Source organism: Rana temporaria, chromosome 1, assembly GCF_905171775.1.
Source record: "Rana temporaria chromosome 1, aRanTem1.1, whole genome shotgun sequence".
NCBI lineage: Eukaryota > Metazoa > Chordata > Amphibia > Anura > Ranidae > Rana > Rana temporaria.
Genome location: NC_053489.1, coordinates 650,719,778 through 650,739,949, shown reverse-complemented (window position 1 = coordinate 650,739,949; position 20,172 = coordinate 650,719,778). Strand labels below are relative to the sequence as shown.

Below are 20,172 nucleotides of genomic sequence, written 5' to 3'. Positions count from 1 at the left end.
GGGGGGGGGGTGCATGTTATGGAGCGAAAAATACAGTATTCTGTACTTGACAAATATGCTGCAGAAAATTTCCTCTACCAAGTCTGGTTGCAGCCATTTTAACTGTGGGCAGCTGAAGCGTCTGCCTGTTAGACACACAGGCACACCTCCAGCTCTCGTTGGCCCTCTTATGACTCATCCCCCCCTACATTCCTGGCAAACTCTCAGGGGAGAGAGATGTGCATGATGTCATAAGCCTAGGCTTATTACCAGATGAGAAAGAAGTGGTCTGTATAAGGTATTTACTGGCAGAAAAAAAATGTTTTACTATCCAAAGTTAAAACAACAAGGGCAGAAGATTTAATAGATGGAAAGATGAAAATATGACTGAAGGTCCGCATTAAATTGTATGTTTAGGAATTCTCTACATTTAGAACCCATCCTCGCATACTCAATCTTTCAAGCTGCCGGCTCATTCACAGCACTCATGGGAACAAATCCTCAAATGACATATCAGAGTATCCAGCACTAGAAAGCCCTCGCTGTCTGACAAATCAGGAGAGAATGTGCCTCACAAACGCTTTAATATTCTATACCGGTATTCATTTCCCCCCGCGGTTGAACACAGTAACCAGGATAAGAAAAAGTCCTAAATACTGGGAGGGTAAAGGTGAGTTTTCCCCTCCCCCACATTTGAAAGATACATACATTTTACCCCTAAACCCGCCTCTACCATTGGCGCTCACGTCCCATCATTCATTTTTACATTTATCTATTTCCTGTAGCAAGACTTTTTTCTTTCTGTGACATCATCATCTTTCAAAGCGACAGTCTCTAAATGGTGGCCTGGGGGCCAGATGTGGCCCTTTACTTTCTTTTATTTGGCCTTTGGCGCACTATTTCCTTCACTGACACCAACTAAGGGGCACAATTCCTCCCAATGACACCAATGATGGGGCACAATTCCTACCAAATGAAACCAACAATGGGGCACCGTTCCTCCCAGTGATACCATCCAACGATAGGATGCAATGACACCAATGATGGAGGACAATTCCTCCCAATGGCACCAACAATGGGGGCACAGTTCCCACCAATGGCACCAACAATGGGGGCACAGTTCCCACCAATGGCACCAACAATGGGGGCACAGTTCCCACCAATGGCACCAACAATGGGGGCACAGTTCCCACCAATGGCACCAACAATGGGGGCACAGTTCCCACCAATGGCACCAACAATGGGGGCACAGTTCCCACCAATGGCACCAACAATGGGGGCACAGTTCCCACCAATGGCACCAACAATGGGGGCACAGTTCCCACCAATGGCACCAACAATGGGGGCACAATTCCCACCAATGGCACCAACAATGGGGCACTGTTCCAGTGACAGCAACAGTGGGGTCCAATGACACCAATGATGGGGCACAATTCTGATTATTAAAGCTAGAAACTTTTAAACCTTAATGCATTCCTTGCATTAAGGTAAAACAATCGTTTTCCACTAATCTGCCTCCAACTTTCCTGTGTGAAGGGGTTTGAGAGAGGAGAATGCATCCATTTGAGTGACGTCTGAATTACTCATTGTAAGTTTTTTTATTTCCGTTTCTAGACCCAACACAGTGCTTCGTCTCCGCTTCAATCACTTTGCTACAGAGTGCAGCTGGGATCATCTCTACGTGTACGATGGCGACTCCATCTACGCTCCTCTGGTCGCTGCTTTCAGGTAACCTTTACTTTTCTCTGTTTCGGTTGTGTTTGGCATTCCAGCTTAGTTACAGATTTTATAAAGTAAGCCTTTTATCACTGAACAGTTATATATGAGACGATATAGACCAAAGTACAAAAAGGTTGCACTGGCCAAGTGGTTGACATGTCAAATCGCATGCCAAATTGGCAACTATTGCTGGCAAAGGCACTGCCCGAATGGGTAAGGTGCCGACTTTGCAGCGCCACACCGATTTCCAAAAGTAGTTCCTGTACTACTTTTGGTGACTTTGGGGGGCCATTTGTATAGGCTTCTTTGCAGGAACCCACACAGATGTCAAATCACCCCTGAAGTCAGATTGCATTGCCGGTTTGAAATTGTGCAAGTTAAGATGAAATCGCACGATTTCTCACCCGCAGTCAGTGTGAACCTAGGCTAAAGAAATATTTGAAACTCGTCGCCACACTCAGACAGGATCATTAACGGCTTCAAAGAGCAAGGATTCTTTAGGTTTTTTATTTAGAGATTCAGCTAAAGAATATTTAAATATTGTTTTAATAAAATAAAAACGGAAAACGTACAGCTGCCAAATAACCAGAATTAAGGGCCGTTTCACACTGCTGCAATGCGGGAACCCTGCGAATCCACTGCGAATTCCTGCATTGCAGGTTTCCCAGCGGCAGTATACACTGCCCTATGCAAACTGCTGGGAGTGTCAGTTAAAAGTTAATTACACCCCCAAATTCGCATATCGCAGTGCGATCTGCAAACTCGGACAGGAATCGGGTCGCATGGGTGTTCACACCTATGCGATCCGATTCTGCTACGGACAAAAGGGTCCTGTGAGAGTTTCATGCGAATTCAGCCATATGCTTTATATGGCTGAAATTGCATAACACAGAGATCACATGTCGATGCGAATCACATCCCAACTCTGACATCACAGCAGTGTGAACCAGCCCTAAAAGTAAAAGGTACTTGGCAACGTTCGCTTGGCCTTTCATTTTTGTGCAATTTACTTCAGAGTAGATGCAGTCTGATGGAGCTAGTTGCTTCCTAATTAACTACAAGTAGCCTTACCAGGTTTTTGATGTTTCACATTTCGACAACCAGCACAACACAGATTGAAATCACCACTTGACAAACACCAAACATGATATGAATCCTATGTACAGTATGTGTTTCTCAGAAGGCGTAATGTGTTCCATCAGCTTTCTGACCCTTGTCATTTAGGTTCTTGGTATCTACGTGATCGTTATTTTCCTATACATTTGTGTACACACTTGTTATGTGGTTTTATCATAGCAGGGATTATAGATTATGTAGAGTTTGAGAGTTGGTGATGTATGAAAGGGTAGTTTTAGGTCAAGTAAAGCCAGATTTAAAGCGGGAGTTCACCCCCAAATCAACTTTCTGACATTAGTTCCAGCATACTTCTAACATCTGCAGTATGCTGTTTTTTTTTTTTTTTCCCCGCTACTTATCGTTTTATGAGCCCTTGTTATCCGGCTCCGAGCGGGGAATCCTGCGGGGAGTAGGCATTCCTAAGCGAAGATGAGTTGATTGACGGGCTGCTAAAGCGTGTCACGGCTTCCGAAAATACCCGAAGTGACACTCGGGTGTTTACAGCGCTAAACGGCGCCTGCCGTGTAGAGCTGACTGCGCAGGCGCCGTAAACACCCGAGTGTCACTTCGGGTATTTTCGGAAAGCCGTGACGCGCTTTAGTCGTCCGTCAATGAACTCCCCTTCGCTTAGAAACGCCTACACCCGGAAGCGATCCCCGCTCGGAGCCGGATAACAAGGGCTCATAAAACGATAAGTAGCGAAAAAAAAAAAAAAAAAAACAGCATACTGCAGATGTTGGCAGTATGCTGGAACTAATGTCAGAAAGTTGATTTGGGGGTGAACTCCCGCTTTAAAGGGGTTGTAAACCTTCCTGTTTGTTCTATGCATTAAGATGAAACAACTTCTGACAGTCACCTGCCCCCCAGCCCCCCGTTTTACTTTCCTGAGCTGTGCAATGTCCCACGGCGAGGCTGCGGAGTCTCTCTGCCCGGGGTTCTCGGCTCTTCATTGGATAGATTGATAGCAGTGCAGCCATTGGCTCCCGCTGCTGTCAATCACATCCAATGACGGCGCCAGGAGCCGAGTCCTGCATTCGGCGGCTACATCACAAAAGCCCCCCGGGAGAGCGCTTCTCCTAGGGGCTTTTGTGATGTGGGGAGGAGCTGCGAGAGCCATCGAGGGACCCTAGAAGAGGATGTTCGGGGCCACTCTGCAAACTGAACTGCACAGTGGAGGTAAGTACGAAATGTTTAAAAAAAAAAGAAAAACGAACCTATAGTATCACTTTAAGGGCTGTACACACAGGCTGAATATTGGGCCGTATCAGGCGGTTCAATAAAAACCGTCCGACATTCTGCCCGTGTGTACAGCAGCCGGTCCGAAAGATGTCAGCCAAATGGCCGGCTTCTGTGGAAGTGGCATGATCAAAAAAGGTCTGTTGATCGGCACCCGATCGTCGCTCTCGGCCAATAGCGGAGAGCCCTGACCGGTGTGTTCTGGCGAGGGGACTGTCCCCCTGTCAGAATACAATAGCTCAGTGGGGGGAGATTGTACTACATTAGTACAGGATCTCCCCCTAAACTCAGTTTTTTGTTCAGCCCGCTGGGTTAAACGAAATAAAACTAATAGTGTGTACTAGGCTTTAGAAAGGTCTGTTGCTTCTAAACAGGTGCCTGACTTGTCTCTGGCTTAATGGAGGTTTACAAAAACCAATTACGACCAGGAGGCATTGAAACTTGTTGCATGCTTTGCTCAAGGTTTTAAGATATGGCAGGATTTTTTATTTATTTTTTTATCTTTGTCTGCTTGTGCTGGTTATTTTAGTGGGATGATGTGACATGGTATGTTCTCTGCCTGCCCTAAATCTTGATTTGTCTTTGGCTTAAGAATTTTGGTTATCAATGCAATCCATTTGACGTAGTTTTTGGGTTGAACAGACCTCATTACTGTCACATTTATCGGTTTAAGTTCATCATTCGTGCTGTTTGCCCTTATTTCTCCATTTATATGCACACTCAGGCTCCGAATATGCATGTTTTTTGATTACAGGACCCTATAAATATTCAAGGCAAGATCCTGTGTACAGTTAAAATAAATGACAGCATACCAGAATTAATCCTTTTAAAGAGGAACCTCATCCTTGCTTTAAAAATTACAGCAAACGCACCTTTTGGAAATGTTTATAGTCATCTACCAACACTCAGTGGTTATTATTTGTTATAGAAGTTTATGTAGCACAAACAATTAAGATGTAAATATATTTACATATATTGTACATTCACATCAGTGCTGGGAGGCAAAAGCACTAAAGCCCCTTTCACACTGGGGCAGTAGGAGCGTCGGCGGTTAAGCGCCGATATTTTTAGTGGCGCTTTAACATAGTTTTCGTGGCACAATTTGGCTGCTAGCGGAGCGCTTTTAACCCCCGTTAGCGGCCGAGAAAGGGTTAAAATTGCCCGCAAAGTGCCGGGGGATAGTGTGTATAAGGCAGCAGGGTGATACGGGTGGGGGAGGGGGGGCAGTAATGTGATCCAGGGGAAGGGGGGGGGGGGCAGAGAGGCAGATCATTGTGTGTGTATATAAGGCAGCAGTGTGATCCAGGGGAAGGAGAAGGGGGGCAGAGAGCTGGAGCATTGTGTACATATGGCATTGGTGTGATCCAGGGGGGAGACAGGGAGCTTGAGCATTGTGTGTGTGTGTGTGTGTATAAGCCAGCAGTGTGATCCAGGGGGAGGGGGCAGAGAGCCTGAGGATTGTGTGTATAAGGCAGCAGTGTGTTCCAAGGGGAGGGGGCTGAGAGCCGGAACATTGTGTGTGTGTGTGTGTGTATAAGGCAGCAGTGTGATCCAGGGGGAGGGGTGGGGGGGAGCAGAGAGTTGGAGCATTGTGTGTGTGTGTGTGTGTGTGTGTGTGTGTGTGTGTGTATAAGGCAGCAGTGTGATTTGGGGGGGGCAGAGAGCCCCAGGGTGTTGTGTATGTATAAGGCATGTGAAACTCATGTTTGTGGTCCGTGTGATTAAAAATTGTGACTTAAAGTGGAGTTCCACCCTGATTTTTTTTTTTTTTTTTTTTTTACCAAAAATCCCCCCCAAAAAAAGAAAAAATTAGATTTTTTTTATATACTTACCAAAAATAGCAGTTGCAATGCCGAAATTCGTAATCTGCCTCTTCATCGTCCGCGGTGGATCTTCTTCCTCTGTCCTAGTCGTGCTGCCTTCTGGGAACTGCGTGTATCCCAGAGAACAGCCGGCCCATTCACAGTAGGATGCATGAGCAGTAGGAACCAGGCAGTGATGCCGCAAGTCTTCCCTGCCTGTTTCACTTACTGAGGATGGTGGCGCCGGGAGCTGCTAGGACCCAGGGATTGGGGGGGGCTTACATCGTGGGCGAGTAGGACAGGTAAGTGTCCTTATTAAAAGTCAGCAGCTACAGTGTTTGTAGCTGCTGACTTTAAAAAAAAAAAGTAAATCACGGATGGAACCCCCTTTAAGTGGTCCATGAGGTCCGAAAGGTTTACAAACCACTGTACTAGTGTACTAACACAATATGGGCTAGATTCAGGTAGGGAGACTTAAGTTTGTGCGGGCGTAGCGTATGTTATTTACGCTACGCCGCCACAATTTAGAGAGGCAAGTGCAGTATTCACAAAGCACTTGCTCCGTAAGTTGCGGACCAAATTGTCAAGAGGTGGGCGTGTTTTATGTAAATGCGCCGGCCGTGAACGTATCCCAGTGCGCATGCTCCTAATCACGTTGCAAATAGTCAATGCTTTCGACGTGAACGTAATTTACGCAAAGCCCTATTCGCGAACGACTTACGCAAACGATGTAAAATTTTCAAAATTCGACGCGGGAACGACGTCCATACTTAACCATTGGCTATGCCTCATATAGCAGGGGTAACGTTACACCGGAAAAAGCCTTATGTAAAAAAAATCCTCCGGGCGCACGTACGTATCCAGCTCATTTGCATATTATATGCTGAAATCGACGGAAGCGCCACCTAGCGGCCAGCGTAAATATGCAACTAAGATACGACGGCGTTAATGACTTGCGCCAGTCGGATTTTAGCCTAATTTCGGCGTCTCTTGCTTTCTGAATACAGAAAGAAGATACGCCGGCGCAGCTTTGAATTTACGCGGCGTATCAATAGATACGCCGTCGAAAATTTTTGCTAAATCTAACCCTATATTTGCGACATGCATGCACAGAGTAAACAATGGCATCTTCCCTGTGAAATGTTTTGTGTGATAAACAAGATGGTGGCTAGAATATAACTCTGGGTGTGTTTTTGGTTTGTGGACATAATTGAAAGCTAGTTAAAAACATCAGCACATTCAAAGGTATGAATAAAGGAGAGAGAGAGGTGTGTGAGAAAAAAACAACGAAATATATAATCTTGAAAAAAAAAAAACGGCACCCCTATGATAACAGCAGCGTGGTTTTGGTGCGGGAAGGCGTTGGATTACACACAGTCCCGCACACCGTGTGCACCTAGCCACAGGATCATTTTATAAAGGGACGCGGGTTTGTTCCTACAACTTGAACGGATTTCCTGTTCAATTACAAAAGAAAGTGATGTGTTCTGTACAGTCCATTAGGCACAATGCAGTCATTTGTTTTCACCATAACAAAGGCTCTCCAAGCTTCAGGTTGTCGGGTTCCTCCATCTCACAGCCCAGAAAATGGCAAGGTCTCCGCAATATGCATTTAGCTTATGTTTGTTCTGATGGAAATTCCCCATTTAGTTTTCAGTTTGTGACCGATGGGGTTCATTATATGAAGAATAAGAGAGCTGTTCCTGGAATTTGTTCATGCTTTCTTGTAATTAGTCGGTTATTGAGTTTCCTTCTTTGCGGTCGGTTTATTCAGCATGTTATTCTTTATTTCTTTATCACTTTTATTAATTAACCTGCTATTTATCTTGGTGGTTCACAGAAACTCTGTGACACTGCTGGCCTTGTGCAGGTGGTGGTTGGATGTTGAAGCTCAGGAACTGCTTTAAAAGATAATTAGATTTTACAGTTTCTGTTTTTATAACGATTAAACTGGTTGTAAAGGCTGTAATTTTTTTTTTTTTTACCTTCATGCATTCTGCTGCTTCCCCACAGCCCCCCAATACTCACCTGAGCCCCCTCTCGATCCATCAATGTGCATGAGAGCCTCAGCTGTCCCTGGACTCCCTCTCCTCTTGTTATACTTTGCTGCACTGTGCAGTTGGTTTTGCACAGAGCAGCCCGGATTCTCCTCTTCTCGGGTCCCTCTTTGCTGCTCCTAGCCCCTCCCTCATGTCAAGCTGCTTGCTGTGGGAGCACCCAAGCCAAGTCACAGATCCCTGTGTCCAATCTCTGACACGGAGCTGTGGGCCAGGCCCCACCCCCTCTCCTAATTGGCTGACTGACTTTGTGACAGCAGCCGTAGCCAATAGTGCCTCTGCTGTGTCTCGGCCAATCAGGAGGGAGAGTCTTGGACAGCCAGAGAGGGGACTCGGTTAAGTATTAGGGGGTGCTGGGGAGGCTGCTGCTCACAGAAGACTTTATCTTCATGAATGCATTAAAGCGGAGGTCTGCCGAAAAAAATAAAAATAAAATTAAGTCGGCAGCTACAAATACTGCAGCTGCTGACTTTTAAGAGTACCTGTTAATACTTACCTGTGTTGGGCGCCCGCGATGTCGGCACCCGAAACCGATCTGTCCCTCAGCTCTCGGGTGCTGCCGTCGCCATCTTCAGTAAGGGAATCGGGAAGTCAAGCCTTGCGGCTTCTCTTACTGGTTCCCTACTGCGCATGCGTGAGTCGCGCTGTGCTATCTCCCTGGTCCCTGCTGTCTTCTGGCAGCTGTGTGTCAAACCAAAAGACAGTGGGGGGCCGGACTTGGCGTAGATCGCCGCAAATACTGCGGCTATCTATGCCCGGAAGTGGGAGCAAATACCTGGATTACACAGGTATCTGCTCCCTCCTCCCCCCTGAAAGGTGGCAAATGTGACATCGGAGAGGGGGAGGGTTCCGAAAAGCGGGAGTTTCATTTTTGGGTGGAACTCCGCTTTTAAGATAAAAAAACCTTCGCCTTTACAACTCCTTTAAAGGTGGAAGAAGTTCTGAAATGATTTATCTTTGTCCAAAAAATTTACATCACAGAAACCTGACATTTTAACAGCGGTGTGTAGACTTTTTATATCCACTGTATGTACAGTACATGTGATTTATTTTTTTTAATACATTTTCAAAGATTAAAAAAAAAAAATTCACGTTGTCATTATGGAGAATTGTTTGTAGAATTTTGAGGAAAATAATGAATTGAATCCATTATGCAATAAGGTTGTAACATAACAAAATGTGGAAAAAGTGAAGTGCTGTGAATACTTTCCGGATGCACCGTATGTAGCGTACATATTGGTATAAATTGATGAAGACATTTGATTTTTTTTTTCATTTTTTTTCTTTTTATTTTATGTGTTTTTAGGCCTCATGCACACTGGATGTTAAAATAACGTTAAAAAAACGACAGTAGCTTTTGCAGTGAGTTTTTCAACTTTTCAACGTTTTTGCAATAGCTGCTTTTTGCGTTTTTCCACGTTGGCCGTTTTTAGCAATTTTTTTTTAATGAAAAATATATATATATATTCTTCCATAGATCAAAAACGTTAAATGCTGGTGAGCGAAAAATTTTTGAGCATTTTATCAGCGTTTACAGCTGAAAAACGTCTCTCAGAACCCACTGCTCAAAAATGCCACGGCCCAAAACTGCCGATTACAGCCTATGTGTGCATGGACGCATAGGATAACATGATGGAGAGTTTAATGACTGAAAAAAAAAAACGTCTACTACCAAAAACGGCTGCTGTAAAAACGTCAAACGTCCAGTGTGCATGAGGCCATATATATATATATATACATATATATATATATATATATATTTTCAAATACCACCAAAAGAAATCTCTATTTCTGGGGGAAAAAAGCACAGCAATTTTGAGTACAGCGTCGCGCAACTGTCGGTTGATGTAACGCAGTGGCGTTTCGCAAAAAATGGCCTGGTCATTAATGGGGGGGGGGGGGGGAGGGTAAACCTTTCTGAAGCTGAAGTGCTTAAGCAAATTGCTAGCAGGCGTTCAACAAGCTTGAAGTAGTGCTAAAGTGAACTAAAAACGTAAAATTCAAAGATGAGGTGTGTTTTTTTCCCCTGTGGTTTTTAGTTTTATATAATGAGGAGAGGAATCCAAGTAATGAGCAGATCCCAACAGAACACAGCTGGACAATTGTCTGCCAGCCAGTGTGGCCTCTCGGCTTTAATATTTTATGTTCTGTACTATATTAGTATTATTTACCATTATTACACGTTTCCAGGATTTACCACCACTGATCCCTTCATACAATTGTCTCCTCTTAGAACCGAGAAGCTCATTACAGAGAGGAAAAGAGACATCTTCACTCTGTGCTCAGAGCTCTTTCATTCTCATCTTTTTCAAAGGAGACAAGTAGGACAAAGGACACAGAGATCTCCTCATCAAAAAGGATTTAATGGCACAATAAAAGAATAAAAGTATTAATAAATACATTGAGTTGGACACACCTTGAAACCAGAGTGAAGGACGGCAAATCCATTCTGGACTAAGCTTTTGCCAGCCCCGGATCCTGGAATGAGGCGCTCATGTGGATTTCGGACATGGGGAACACCCACACAGCTCATTGCTATGTCAGTGTTTCTCAACTCCAGTCCTCAAGGCGCCCCAACAGTTTATGTTTTCAGGATTTCCCTCAGATGAAATGGCTGTTGTAATTACTAAGGCAGTGAAACTGATCAAATCACCTGTTCAAATTAATGGAAAGTCTGAAAACATGACCTGTTGGGGCACCTTGAGGACTGGAGTTGAGAAACACTGCGCTATGTCACTACTGAGATGTTTCTAAAGCCTGGTATATGCTATCCATTTTTTTTTTTTTTTCATTCAACCCATTGGCTGAAAAGTAAAAAAAAATGAAAAGTACAAAAGTATCTGCTGTACTAACTTTGCAACGCTAGTACAGCAATCTTCCCAATTGGCTATTGTGTTCTGACAGGGGGGTTTGACCCTCACCAGAACAAACAGGTCAACACTCGTCGCTTTGATCGGCAGATCTTTTCTTGGTCGTGCCCCTTCAACAGAAGCAGGGCAGGCTGTCGTATACACGGGCCGAATGTCGACTTGAACCGGCCGATACGGCCGGATATTCTGCTCATGTGTACAGGGCCTAAGGCAAGCCATAGATTAATGGGGGAAAAAAGGTTGATAACACCATCAACTCTAAGCCCTGGTTCACACTGGGTACGATTTGGAACGATTTGAGATGCGATTTGACATGTCAAATCGCATCTCAAATCGGCGGCAATTGTCGGCAATGGCACTGTCCTAATCAGTGCGACGCCGCATCTGCGATTTCAAAAAGTAGTTCCTGTACTACTTTTTGCGATGCCGAAATTGCGGCAAAATTGCGGCAAAATCGCAGCCGCGAAATCGTGGTAAAATCGCGCATTTTACCGCGATTTTGAATTCGCAGCAGTGTGAACCTAGGCTCAATGTGTTTGATGGGGGAATCCCTCCCACAGTGCTGTTGTGTTCTACCGGCAGGGAACCTTCCCTGTCTGCAGAACACAATCATTATTGCTGGTGGCTATAGCACTGCAGGCAGTTATCACATGCAAAAATCCAACAGGCTGGTTGCACTGAAGTCTATCGACGACCAGCCAATATTCAATCCAATCTATGGCTTAAAAGACAAGTATGTACGTTTTTTTTTGCCCATTCATACTTGGGTGGATGCAGCGTTGGTCCAAAGCTGCATCTGTCCCTCTTCACAGAGAGCCGAGTGATTGAACATCACTGATGGCTCAGTTCTCACAGATCCCCGAGCAGAGAGCTGCTGCCTGTCAATCAGCAGCACTCCTCTCTGCTCCTCCACCCTCACCGGGGCGCTGAGCTGTGGAGGGGCAGGGAGCGGTCGTCTCAGGCTCTCAGCAGCTCTCTGAGAGCCTGAGAGAGATCAGTCCAGGGACCTGATGGATCCAGACTTTGTCGGGATGACGCAGTGCCTGGACTAATTCCAGCGACGTCAGCAGAGCGCGGACTTTAGTCCGCTCTCTGTTGTAAAGGGGTCACAGGAGGGAGTGCAAAACTAATTGCATTTCTGTGACCCATAGGAAAAGCCCAGCCAAACAAGCTCAGGCTGGACTTCTCCTTTTGAAGTGAGGTCCCCAGTCATCAGCATATGATTTCACATGCTGTAAAATTGGTACAGTCCTCGAAATGCATCAGCATATGATTTCACATGCTGTAAAATTGGTACAGTCCTCGAAATGCATCAGCATATGATTTCACGTTCTGTCAAATTTGGTACCGTACTCGAAATGCATCGGCATAGAATGCTGAGGACTTTTCTGGAACATCCCCTGTTGTATAAAGAGAGCCTCTGCATTTATGGCCTGTGAAGGTACATCCGATTGCAAACCTCTATTTCTGGAAACTTAGGCAGGCCATACATTATCCAAATTTGTTATTGTTTTTTGTGTTCTGCCCGCGGGGAGAAAAGCTTTCCCAGCAGCAGAATACAATGATCACTGCTGGCAGCTATAGCCTCCTGGAGTGAAAAAAAAAAAACCTGACAAGCTGGTTGTACTGAAGTCTATTGATGGATCAATTTCAGCACAAAAAGTAGCTGCTATGATCAACTTCAGTACAACCAGCCTGCCCATAAATGGATTGAAATTCAGCTGGTTCCTGCTGAACCGGCTGAATTTCGATCCGTCTATAGCTGGCTTTACTCTCCACATTGTTTATTTCTGAAATATCCTGCAGTATCTTGCCCCTTTTTTCTGCTTTCAGAAGATGGAAGGAGCACTCGCGTGCAATGGTCATACTCTTCATAGCTGTACATCTATCAGCTGCTGATCCGTTATAAAGCATGCACACAATCTGATATCTCCATGAATCATCCGCCTAAATGGTTTCCACTGTAATCCAGCTTGCAACAGACTCATGAGGCTGACAGATACCATTCACATGTAATGATTGGAAGATGTAGTGTGTAGCCTGAAAGATATGAAGCATTGTTCAAGATCTAAAGGCAATCTGCCCATTTCCTTCAAATAAGCTTGACTACCTTCTGAGCACCGCCTAGATTTCATTCCTGTTAGGAAATCCCGTCTGCCCACTTGTACACGCCAAAGAGGCCGAGAAGGGCTTGGCAAGATGGTGGGCGGCAGGAAGAATGCATAATAGGGTGGAATACAAAGCATTAATTTGTTAAAAGCTTTGGAAGTAGCACCAGGGCTGTTCATACTTGGCTGCTGGTTTCTATAGTTTGGCTTTATGGAACGTTAAAGAGTAACTCCACTTTTGTTGAGAAAAATACATTCCCCTCTGGATGATCCATGTACATTACAAGGATTTTAACAAACTTTGTTACAGATTCCTACTTTTTTTTTTCTAAAGAAATCCCTGTGTTTTTCTCTGTGTCCATGTGAGAAAGTGAGTCTACTGGGAGTGGTTTCATAATTATCAATCAGCTGTGCACCTGCAGGGCTCTAATGAGGAAAATTGCAGGGTCTGCATCCCTTTAGCTGTGATTTTTCTATTGAGAGTATCTCACCAAAAATGATGATTTTGTTGCAGGGGATGCCTGAAATCTAAGATGTATTTAAGGGCGGACTTCTGGGGAAAATCAGTGAGCCAATCACACAAGCAGCAAATGTTTCTAGGGTGTGTTCAGTACACATTCTGTGTACAGAACATCTCTAGGTAGCCATTTTGCATTTTCTGAAAACTGAAGAGCTGTAGATTGAAAAGGAAGGATAATTTTTAATAAATCAATTATAATATGACTTGTTTCAAAGTTGTATTCGGTCTATTATTTTTTCTTTATTTGCTATCCCCCCCCCGAAAGTTACTCTTTATGTAAAGCTGCACGGTTAATCGTTAAAAGAATCGCGATCTCTATTCAACTCCCCTCACGATCTCAGTTCAGCATTTCCACGATTCCTTGTAACAAATGCACAGTTTTTAGATCAATTGGATAAACTTCGGTCTGTAAATTAGGTCAGTTTAACCACTTAAAGCGGTAGTGAACAGCTGAAACAACAACAAAGCAAAAAAAAACTGAAGGACAAGCATAATGCATACTCCAAAATACCTTAAAACGAAGCTCCCGCAGCGCGCCCGATCAGCGCTGAGGGAGCTGACATGTTCCCTCTGCGTTTCTTCTGGGATCGCTGGCTCCGGCGCTGTGAGTAGCCGGAGCCCTAATGACGCGTGGGAGCTTTTCGTTACAGCAGGATACGCCGGACCTGCAGAGCGCATCCACCGCTGACGTCAGCGGCTGCATGAAGGGTCAATATCTCCTAAACCTTGCAGGTTTAGGAGATATTCTTTTTACCTACAGGTAAGCCTTATTATAGGCCTTATAGGCTTACCAGTAGGTAAAAATCATCAAGCGGGCAATGCAACAGCATTAAAGGGGTTGTTAAACACATTTTCCCCTAAATAGCTTCCTTTACCTTAGTGCAGTCCTCCTTCACTTACCTCATCCTTCCATTTTGCTTTAAATGTCCTTATTTCTTCTGAGAAATCCTCACTTCCTGTTCTTCTGTCTGTAACTTCACACAGTAATGCGAGGCTTTCTCCCTGGTGTGGAGTGACGTGCTCGCCCCCTTCCTTGGATTACAGGAGAGTCAGGACGCTCTCCACATTGCAGATAGAGAAAGGAGCTGTGTGTTAGTGGGCGTCCTGACACTCCCGTAGTCTAAGGGAGGGGGCGAGCACGACACTCCACACCAGGGAGAAAGCCTTGCATTACTGTGTGTAGTTACAGACAGTTAGGGCGCCCGGAGCATGCTGGGACTGTGACGTCATAAGAGGCCTATATAAATCAGTGCGAGCCGCCGCACGCGCCATTGCAGTAGGAGGAAGCGACGTGTCAACATCGGAGAAGAAGAAGAAGGCAGAAGGCGACAGAAGCCCAGGCACCCCCCGCCGAAGACATCGAATAAGAAGACCGGGAGGGGGCCGCTGTAAAAGAGCTAAAGAAGAAAGCGGCCCCTCCCCGGCGGACGAGAACCAGATGGCGGTGAAGACCTGCACATACCCCCCCCCCCCCCCGCCGAAGATGTCGAATGAGAAGACCGGGAGGGGGCCGCTGTAAAAGAGCTAAAGAAGAAAGCGGCCCACCCCCCCCCCCCCCCCCCCCCGGGCGGAAGAGAACTAGACGGCGGTGAAGACCTGCACTCTCCCCCCCCACCCCCGCCGAAGACATAGAATGAGAAGACCGGGAGGGGGCCGCTGTAAAAGATCGGAAGAGAACCAGACGGCGGTGAAGACCTGCACATCCCCCTCCCCCAGAAGACATTCAAGAAGCAGCCCCCCCCTCATAAAAGAGCTAAAGAAGAGAGGGGGGGCCCCTGGAGCTGACTAATTACTTTATTAACCCTGTGTCGTGCTTTTTTTTACATATTTTTTTTCCGCCAGGTGAATGGGTAGGGGTACGTTGTACCCCATACTCATTCACCTATGGTGGGGGGCCGGCATCTGGGGGCCCCCTTATTAAAGGGGGCTCCCGGATTCCGATAAGCTCCCCTCCCGCAGACCCCGACAACCAATGGCCAGGGTTGTCGGAAGGAGGCCCTGTCCTCATCAACATGGGGACAGGTGCTTTGGGGTGGGGGGGGCCACAGGGCGCCCCCCTGCCCCAAAGCACCGACCCCCCCCATGTTGAGGGCATGCGGCCTGGCATGGTTAAGGAGGGGAGGGGCGCTCGCCTGTCCCCACCCCTTTCCTGACCGGCCGGGCTGCTGCTCGGATACGGGTCTGGTATGGATTTTGGGGGGACCCCCCCCCCCCACGCTGTTTTTTCGGCGCAGGGGGTGTCTCCTTAAAATCCATAGCAGACCCAAGGGCCTGGTATGCTCCTGTAGGGGGGACCCATGCCGGTTTTTTAGTTGAAATTTGGCGTGGAGTTCCTCCTCAAGATTCATACCAAACGCAGCTGACACAGTGCACTGCGGTTACCTGTGGTTATGTGCCGATAGCTGCAGGATTTCGCAGCTGGACGCATTCCAGTTCTATTTTTTCTATCCGCATAAAGCCGCGGGGAAAAACATCGCAGGTAACCGTAGTGTGTGAATGATGTCATAGGAAAGCATTGTGTGCTTCTAGCTGCGGTAAAAACTGCAGCTAATGCACCATTCTATCCGTCCGTCTGAAAGGGGCCTTTGGGTTGCTGTTCATTCATTTGGGAAGAGATATGAGAGGACTTGGGTGTGGTGACATGCCGGGTAGCAGTGAGTTATGAGCTTATGAAGACAACATAGGGCACAGCAGAGGTGGACCGTATGGGAATGGCATGCTTGGACCTGGCAGCCCCTCACTGCTGTAGTGTAGCTTTGTGATTTTGGATATCTTTGGAAGGGTTTTTATGACTACATCTAGAAGGTGTGAGGCTAGAAGTGATTTGAATCTGGGCAGGGCACAATTCTCTGTGCCAAGAACATGCCTTATACTGTTTACATGTCTAAGAGGCTTTTTTACAAACTTGGCTCGTTCCGTGCCCGCTTACAGAGGATGGCTGCCAACTGCTGCATATTCACTTGCAGTTCACAGGCACACTGCAGAATTCTCCGACTCCTCATCTGCAGTATAATACGCTAATACACTTTGGATTAATAGATTAAAACTGTTTAATCTTTTAGAAAGTAATTCAAGACTCCTCCTATCTAGGAAACTGCGCATAATATTTAAAGCGGAGTTCCACCTAAAAATGGAACTTCCGCTTAACCCACTCCTCGCCCCCTTACATGCCACATTTGGCATGCAATTTTTTTTGGGGGGGGAGTGGGGGCTACAGGAGAAGGGGACTTCCTGTCCCACTTCCTCCTTCCGCCAAGGGGCAGGAAAGGCGATTAGCTTAATCGCCTTTTCACAGCCCCTCCTTGTAGGCGAGCGCCTGTCCAATCGGACGGCGCCGCTCGCGCATGCGCACTGCCACTCTCGCATGCGCAGTGGGTGCCCGGCCGTGAAGCCGAAAGCTGTCACTGCCGGGTGCCCACACTAAGAATGAAGACGCCGGCCGGCGAGGGGGGGCGAGGAGCGGAGCCCCGGCCGGCGCGTCGCTGGAGCCGTGGAGCAGGTAAGTGTCTGTTTATTAAAAGCCAGCAGCTACACTTTTTGTAGCTGCTGACTTTTAATAAACTTAAAAAAAAGGTGGAACACCCCTTTAAGGGCAGAAACCCACTCCGTTACTCCAATTCTGGGTACTTGTACCAGGTCTCGTCTGGGGGGTTTTCTCTTTCTGTCCTGGTAAAAATGTCACTGTCACAGGAAGTGCAAGGCAATCTCCGGGGTGAGTGCAGCCGAGCGCTACGAAAAGATATCGGAGGCTTTCCTGAATCTATTATAGTCTGTGATCCTGATAGACGTATAGGGAGACAAATACACATGAAATGATTACATATGTCCCCTTTAGTATCCCCGGTATAGAGATGACTGCTCCACTTGTATTGTGCATCCTCTGCTTCCCCAGGAGCCACACGTTTGTGACGTTTCAGTAATATGCACTCAATCCCGATGTCATTGTGTGGTGTCTGCTTGTGTTCTGCCATGCAGGTTTGCTGATGAGCTTTGCCATTAAATAAAGTATTTTTAAAGAGGAACTGCAGTCTGCTCACATAATTTGTAATAAAAACACCTTTGTCATTCTGAAACTTCCCTCCAACCACTTAGCATATTTTATATATATACTGTGATTCTGTACTTGCCAAATACGCTGCAGAAATCTCCCTCCACTGAGTCTGGCTGCATTCATTTTAAAGCGGAGTTCCACCATAAAGGCCGTTGTATATTTGCTTCGGGAAATGCAAAACTTCTGGCTGTTAAACCCATTTCACACTGGGGCGTTTTTCAGACACTTTGGCGTTAAAAAAAAAAAAAAGCGACTCAATGGGAAGAAGCACTTTAGGGGCGCAGTGCCTCAGTGTGAAAGCACTCAGGCTTTCACATTGGGATTTCACATGCAGCTTCTTTCAGGCGCTTTTTTTAACGCGGAGGGCCTGTACACACGATCAGTCCAAACTGATGAAAACGGACTGAAGTTCAGTTTCATCGGTCCAAACCGACCGTGTGTGGGACCCATCAGTCTGTTATCCTTCGGTCCAGCAATTTAGAACTTGCTTTAAAATTGAACCGATGGACTGGTAACCGATAGGTCAAAACCGATGGTTAGTACGCAAAAGCATCGGTTCCAAACCCACGCATGCTCAGAATCAAGTCGACGCATGCTTGGAAGCATTGAACTTCATTTTTCTCTGCACGTCGTTGTGTTTTACGTCACCGCGTTGGACTTGATCGGTTTTTGAACTGATGGTGTGTACGCACATCGGACCATCAGTCTGCTTCATCAGTGAACCGATGAAACTTAACTTCAGTCTGTTTTCATCAGTTTGGACTGATCGTGTGTACAGGGCCTAAGACACCTTTTACACTGGGGCATTTTGCAGGTCCTTTAGTGTGAAAGCACTCAGACATTTCACATTGGGATCGCAGATGCAGCTTCTTTCAGGCACTTTTTTTAATGCTAAAGCGCCTGAAAAATGCTCCAGTGTGTGAAAGGGGTCCTGTACTCCTAATAACTACAAGTGATTGTTATTTTTTATAGAAAAGAAAACGAGACTTTACATACATGTTATAAAACTTATGCTGGCCATACACTCTACGAAAAATCATCTGAACGAACTTTCGAAAAACTAACGTTCGGCCGTGAGCGCAAACGATGGTGCCATCATGTAATGACCGATAAATCGTTCAGTGGACATAAATCAAAAAAATTTGGTTCGTTGTTTTTTTACATATACCTAGTGCAGAAAGTTCGGACGGGAAACGCATTAACCGCCCGATTTATCGTTCGTTCGGCAGAAAATTTCCAAACTTGTCCTTTGTTTTTTCGGCTCAAAAACATCCCAACAATTATCGACTTTTGTGCTCATTAACTGTTCAAAAAACGAATGAACTGTCTGACTGAATTTCGCCCGATTTTTCGTATAGTGTATGGCCAGCATTACTTGCTCAGTTGCAGTGGATTTGCACAGAGCTGCCCGGATCCTCCTCTTCTCAGGTCCCTCTTCTGTGCTCCTGGCCCTTCCCTCCTGTTTTGTGCCCCTCTCCAAAATCTTTAACTATGCCACTTCCAGTGACTCTCCAGCAGTTGTAATTGGATATTTTGTCGAGTTGGCTGTTTTTGCATAACGCCGGCAGCGTATACAATATGCTACACGACAAGTTGGCTATTTTGACAGAACACCACCTAAGGAGGAAAAACGTTGTCGTTGGCTATTAGTGGGCGGACTAAGGGTCCTTTCACACGTGCGGACCGTTCGTCTGTTTTTTCATACGTCCGTTTACGGACTGCAATGCTTTCCAATTAACATCCGATCCGCTAACAAACGGATGAAAAAACGGATGGAAAAACTGATCAACTGATGATAAAAAACTGATCTAAAAAACGGTCGGCACGTGTGAAAGGACCCTAACAATGTTTACTCATTATATCGTGTACTGTAGTATTTACGCTGCCGGTGTTTTGTGAAAATGGGTAAGGGCTCTTTCACACGGGCGGATCATTGATGATCCGCCCCGTGAACCTCTGCTTGCTCAGCAGGGATCGCTCCGCTGATCCCTGCTGAGCCGGCGGATGACAGGGTGGTCCCCACACACTGTGCAGGGACCGCCCTGTCTTTTCTCCGCTTTCCTCTATGGGGGGATGGGATGAACACGGACCGTCTGTCCATGTTCACCAGATCTGCAGACGGATGGAAAAATAGAATCGGAGGATTGCGGAACCTGGGTGAGATCAGTTGTCAGCGGATGCTCATCCGCTGACACCCGCAATCTCATAGGGACCAATGTATGTCCCTTTTTTCATCCGTACACGGATGGATGAAAAAGCGGACATACGTGTGAAAGAGCCCTTACTCGTCAAAATCTCTAATTGCTGCTGCTGAAATGTCACCAGAAGTGACGTGGTTGGAGATTTTGGTAAGTTGGCTGTTTTTGGCAGAACGCCTCCACAGCAAGCAGCTTGTTATGGGGACACCCGAGCCGTGTCACACCTGTGTGTGTGTGAATTCAGACACGGAGCCGTGGCCCAGCCACGCCCCCTCTCTCTCCTGATTGGCTAGTTGACTTTGACAGCGGGAGCCACTTGCGCCGCTGCTGTGTCTCAGCCAATCAGGAGGGTTTCCTCCCACACTCCAAAGACATGCTGGGAGGTTAATTGGATCCTGTCTTAACTGGCCCTAGTATGTGCATGTATGAATGTGAGTTGGGGACCTTAGATTGTAAGCTCCTTAAGGGTAGAGACTGATGTGACTGTAGAATATATACATATACACACACACACAC

At 46.2% G+C, this 20,172-nt stretch overlaps 1 protein-coding gene across 3 annotated transcripts in view; it reads left to right on the top strand.

The window, feature by feature from the left end:
- The window catches only part of ATRN (attractin), a 337,196-nt gene that overhangs the window by 76,685 nt on the left and 240,339 nt on the right, over positions 1-20,172 (top strand). For all 3 annotated transcript variants that reach the window (XM_040335496.1, XM_040335495.1, XM_040335497.1), the window contains exon 3: positions 1,594-1,707. In XM_040335496.1, coding sequence (XP_040191430.1) covers positions 1,594-1,707 — 114 coding nt within the window. The remainder of the gene's footprint in view (positions 1-1,593; positions 1,708-20,172) is intronic.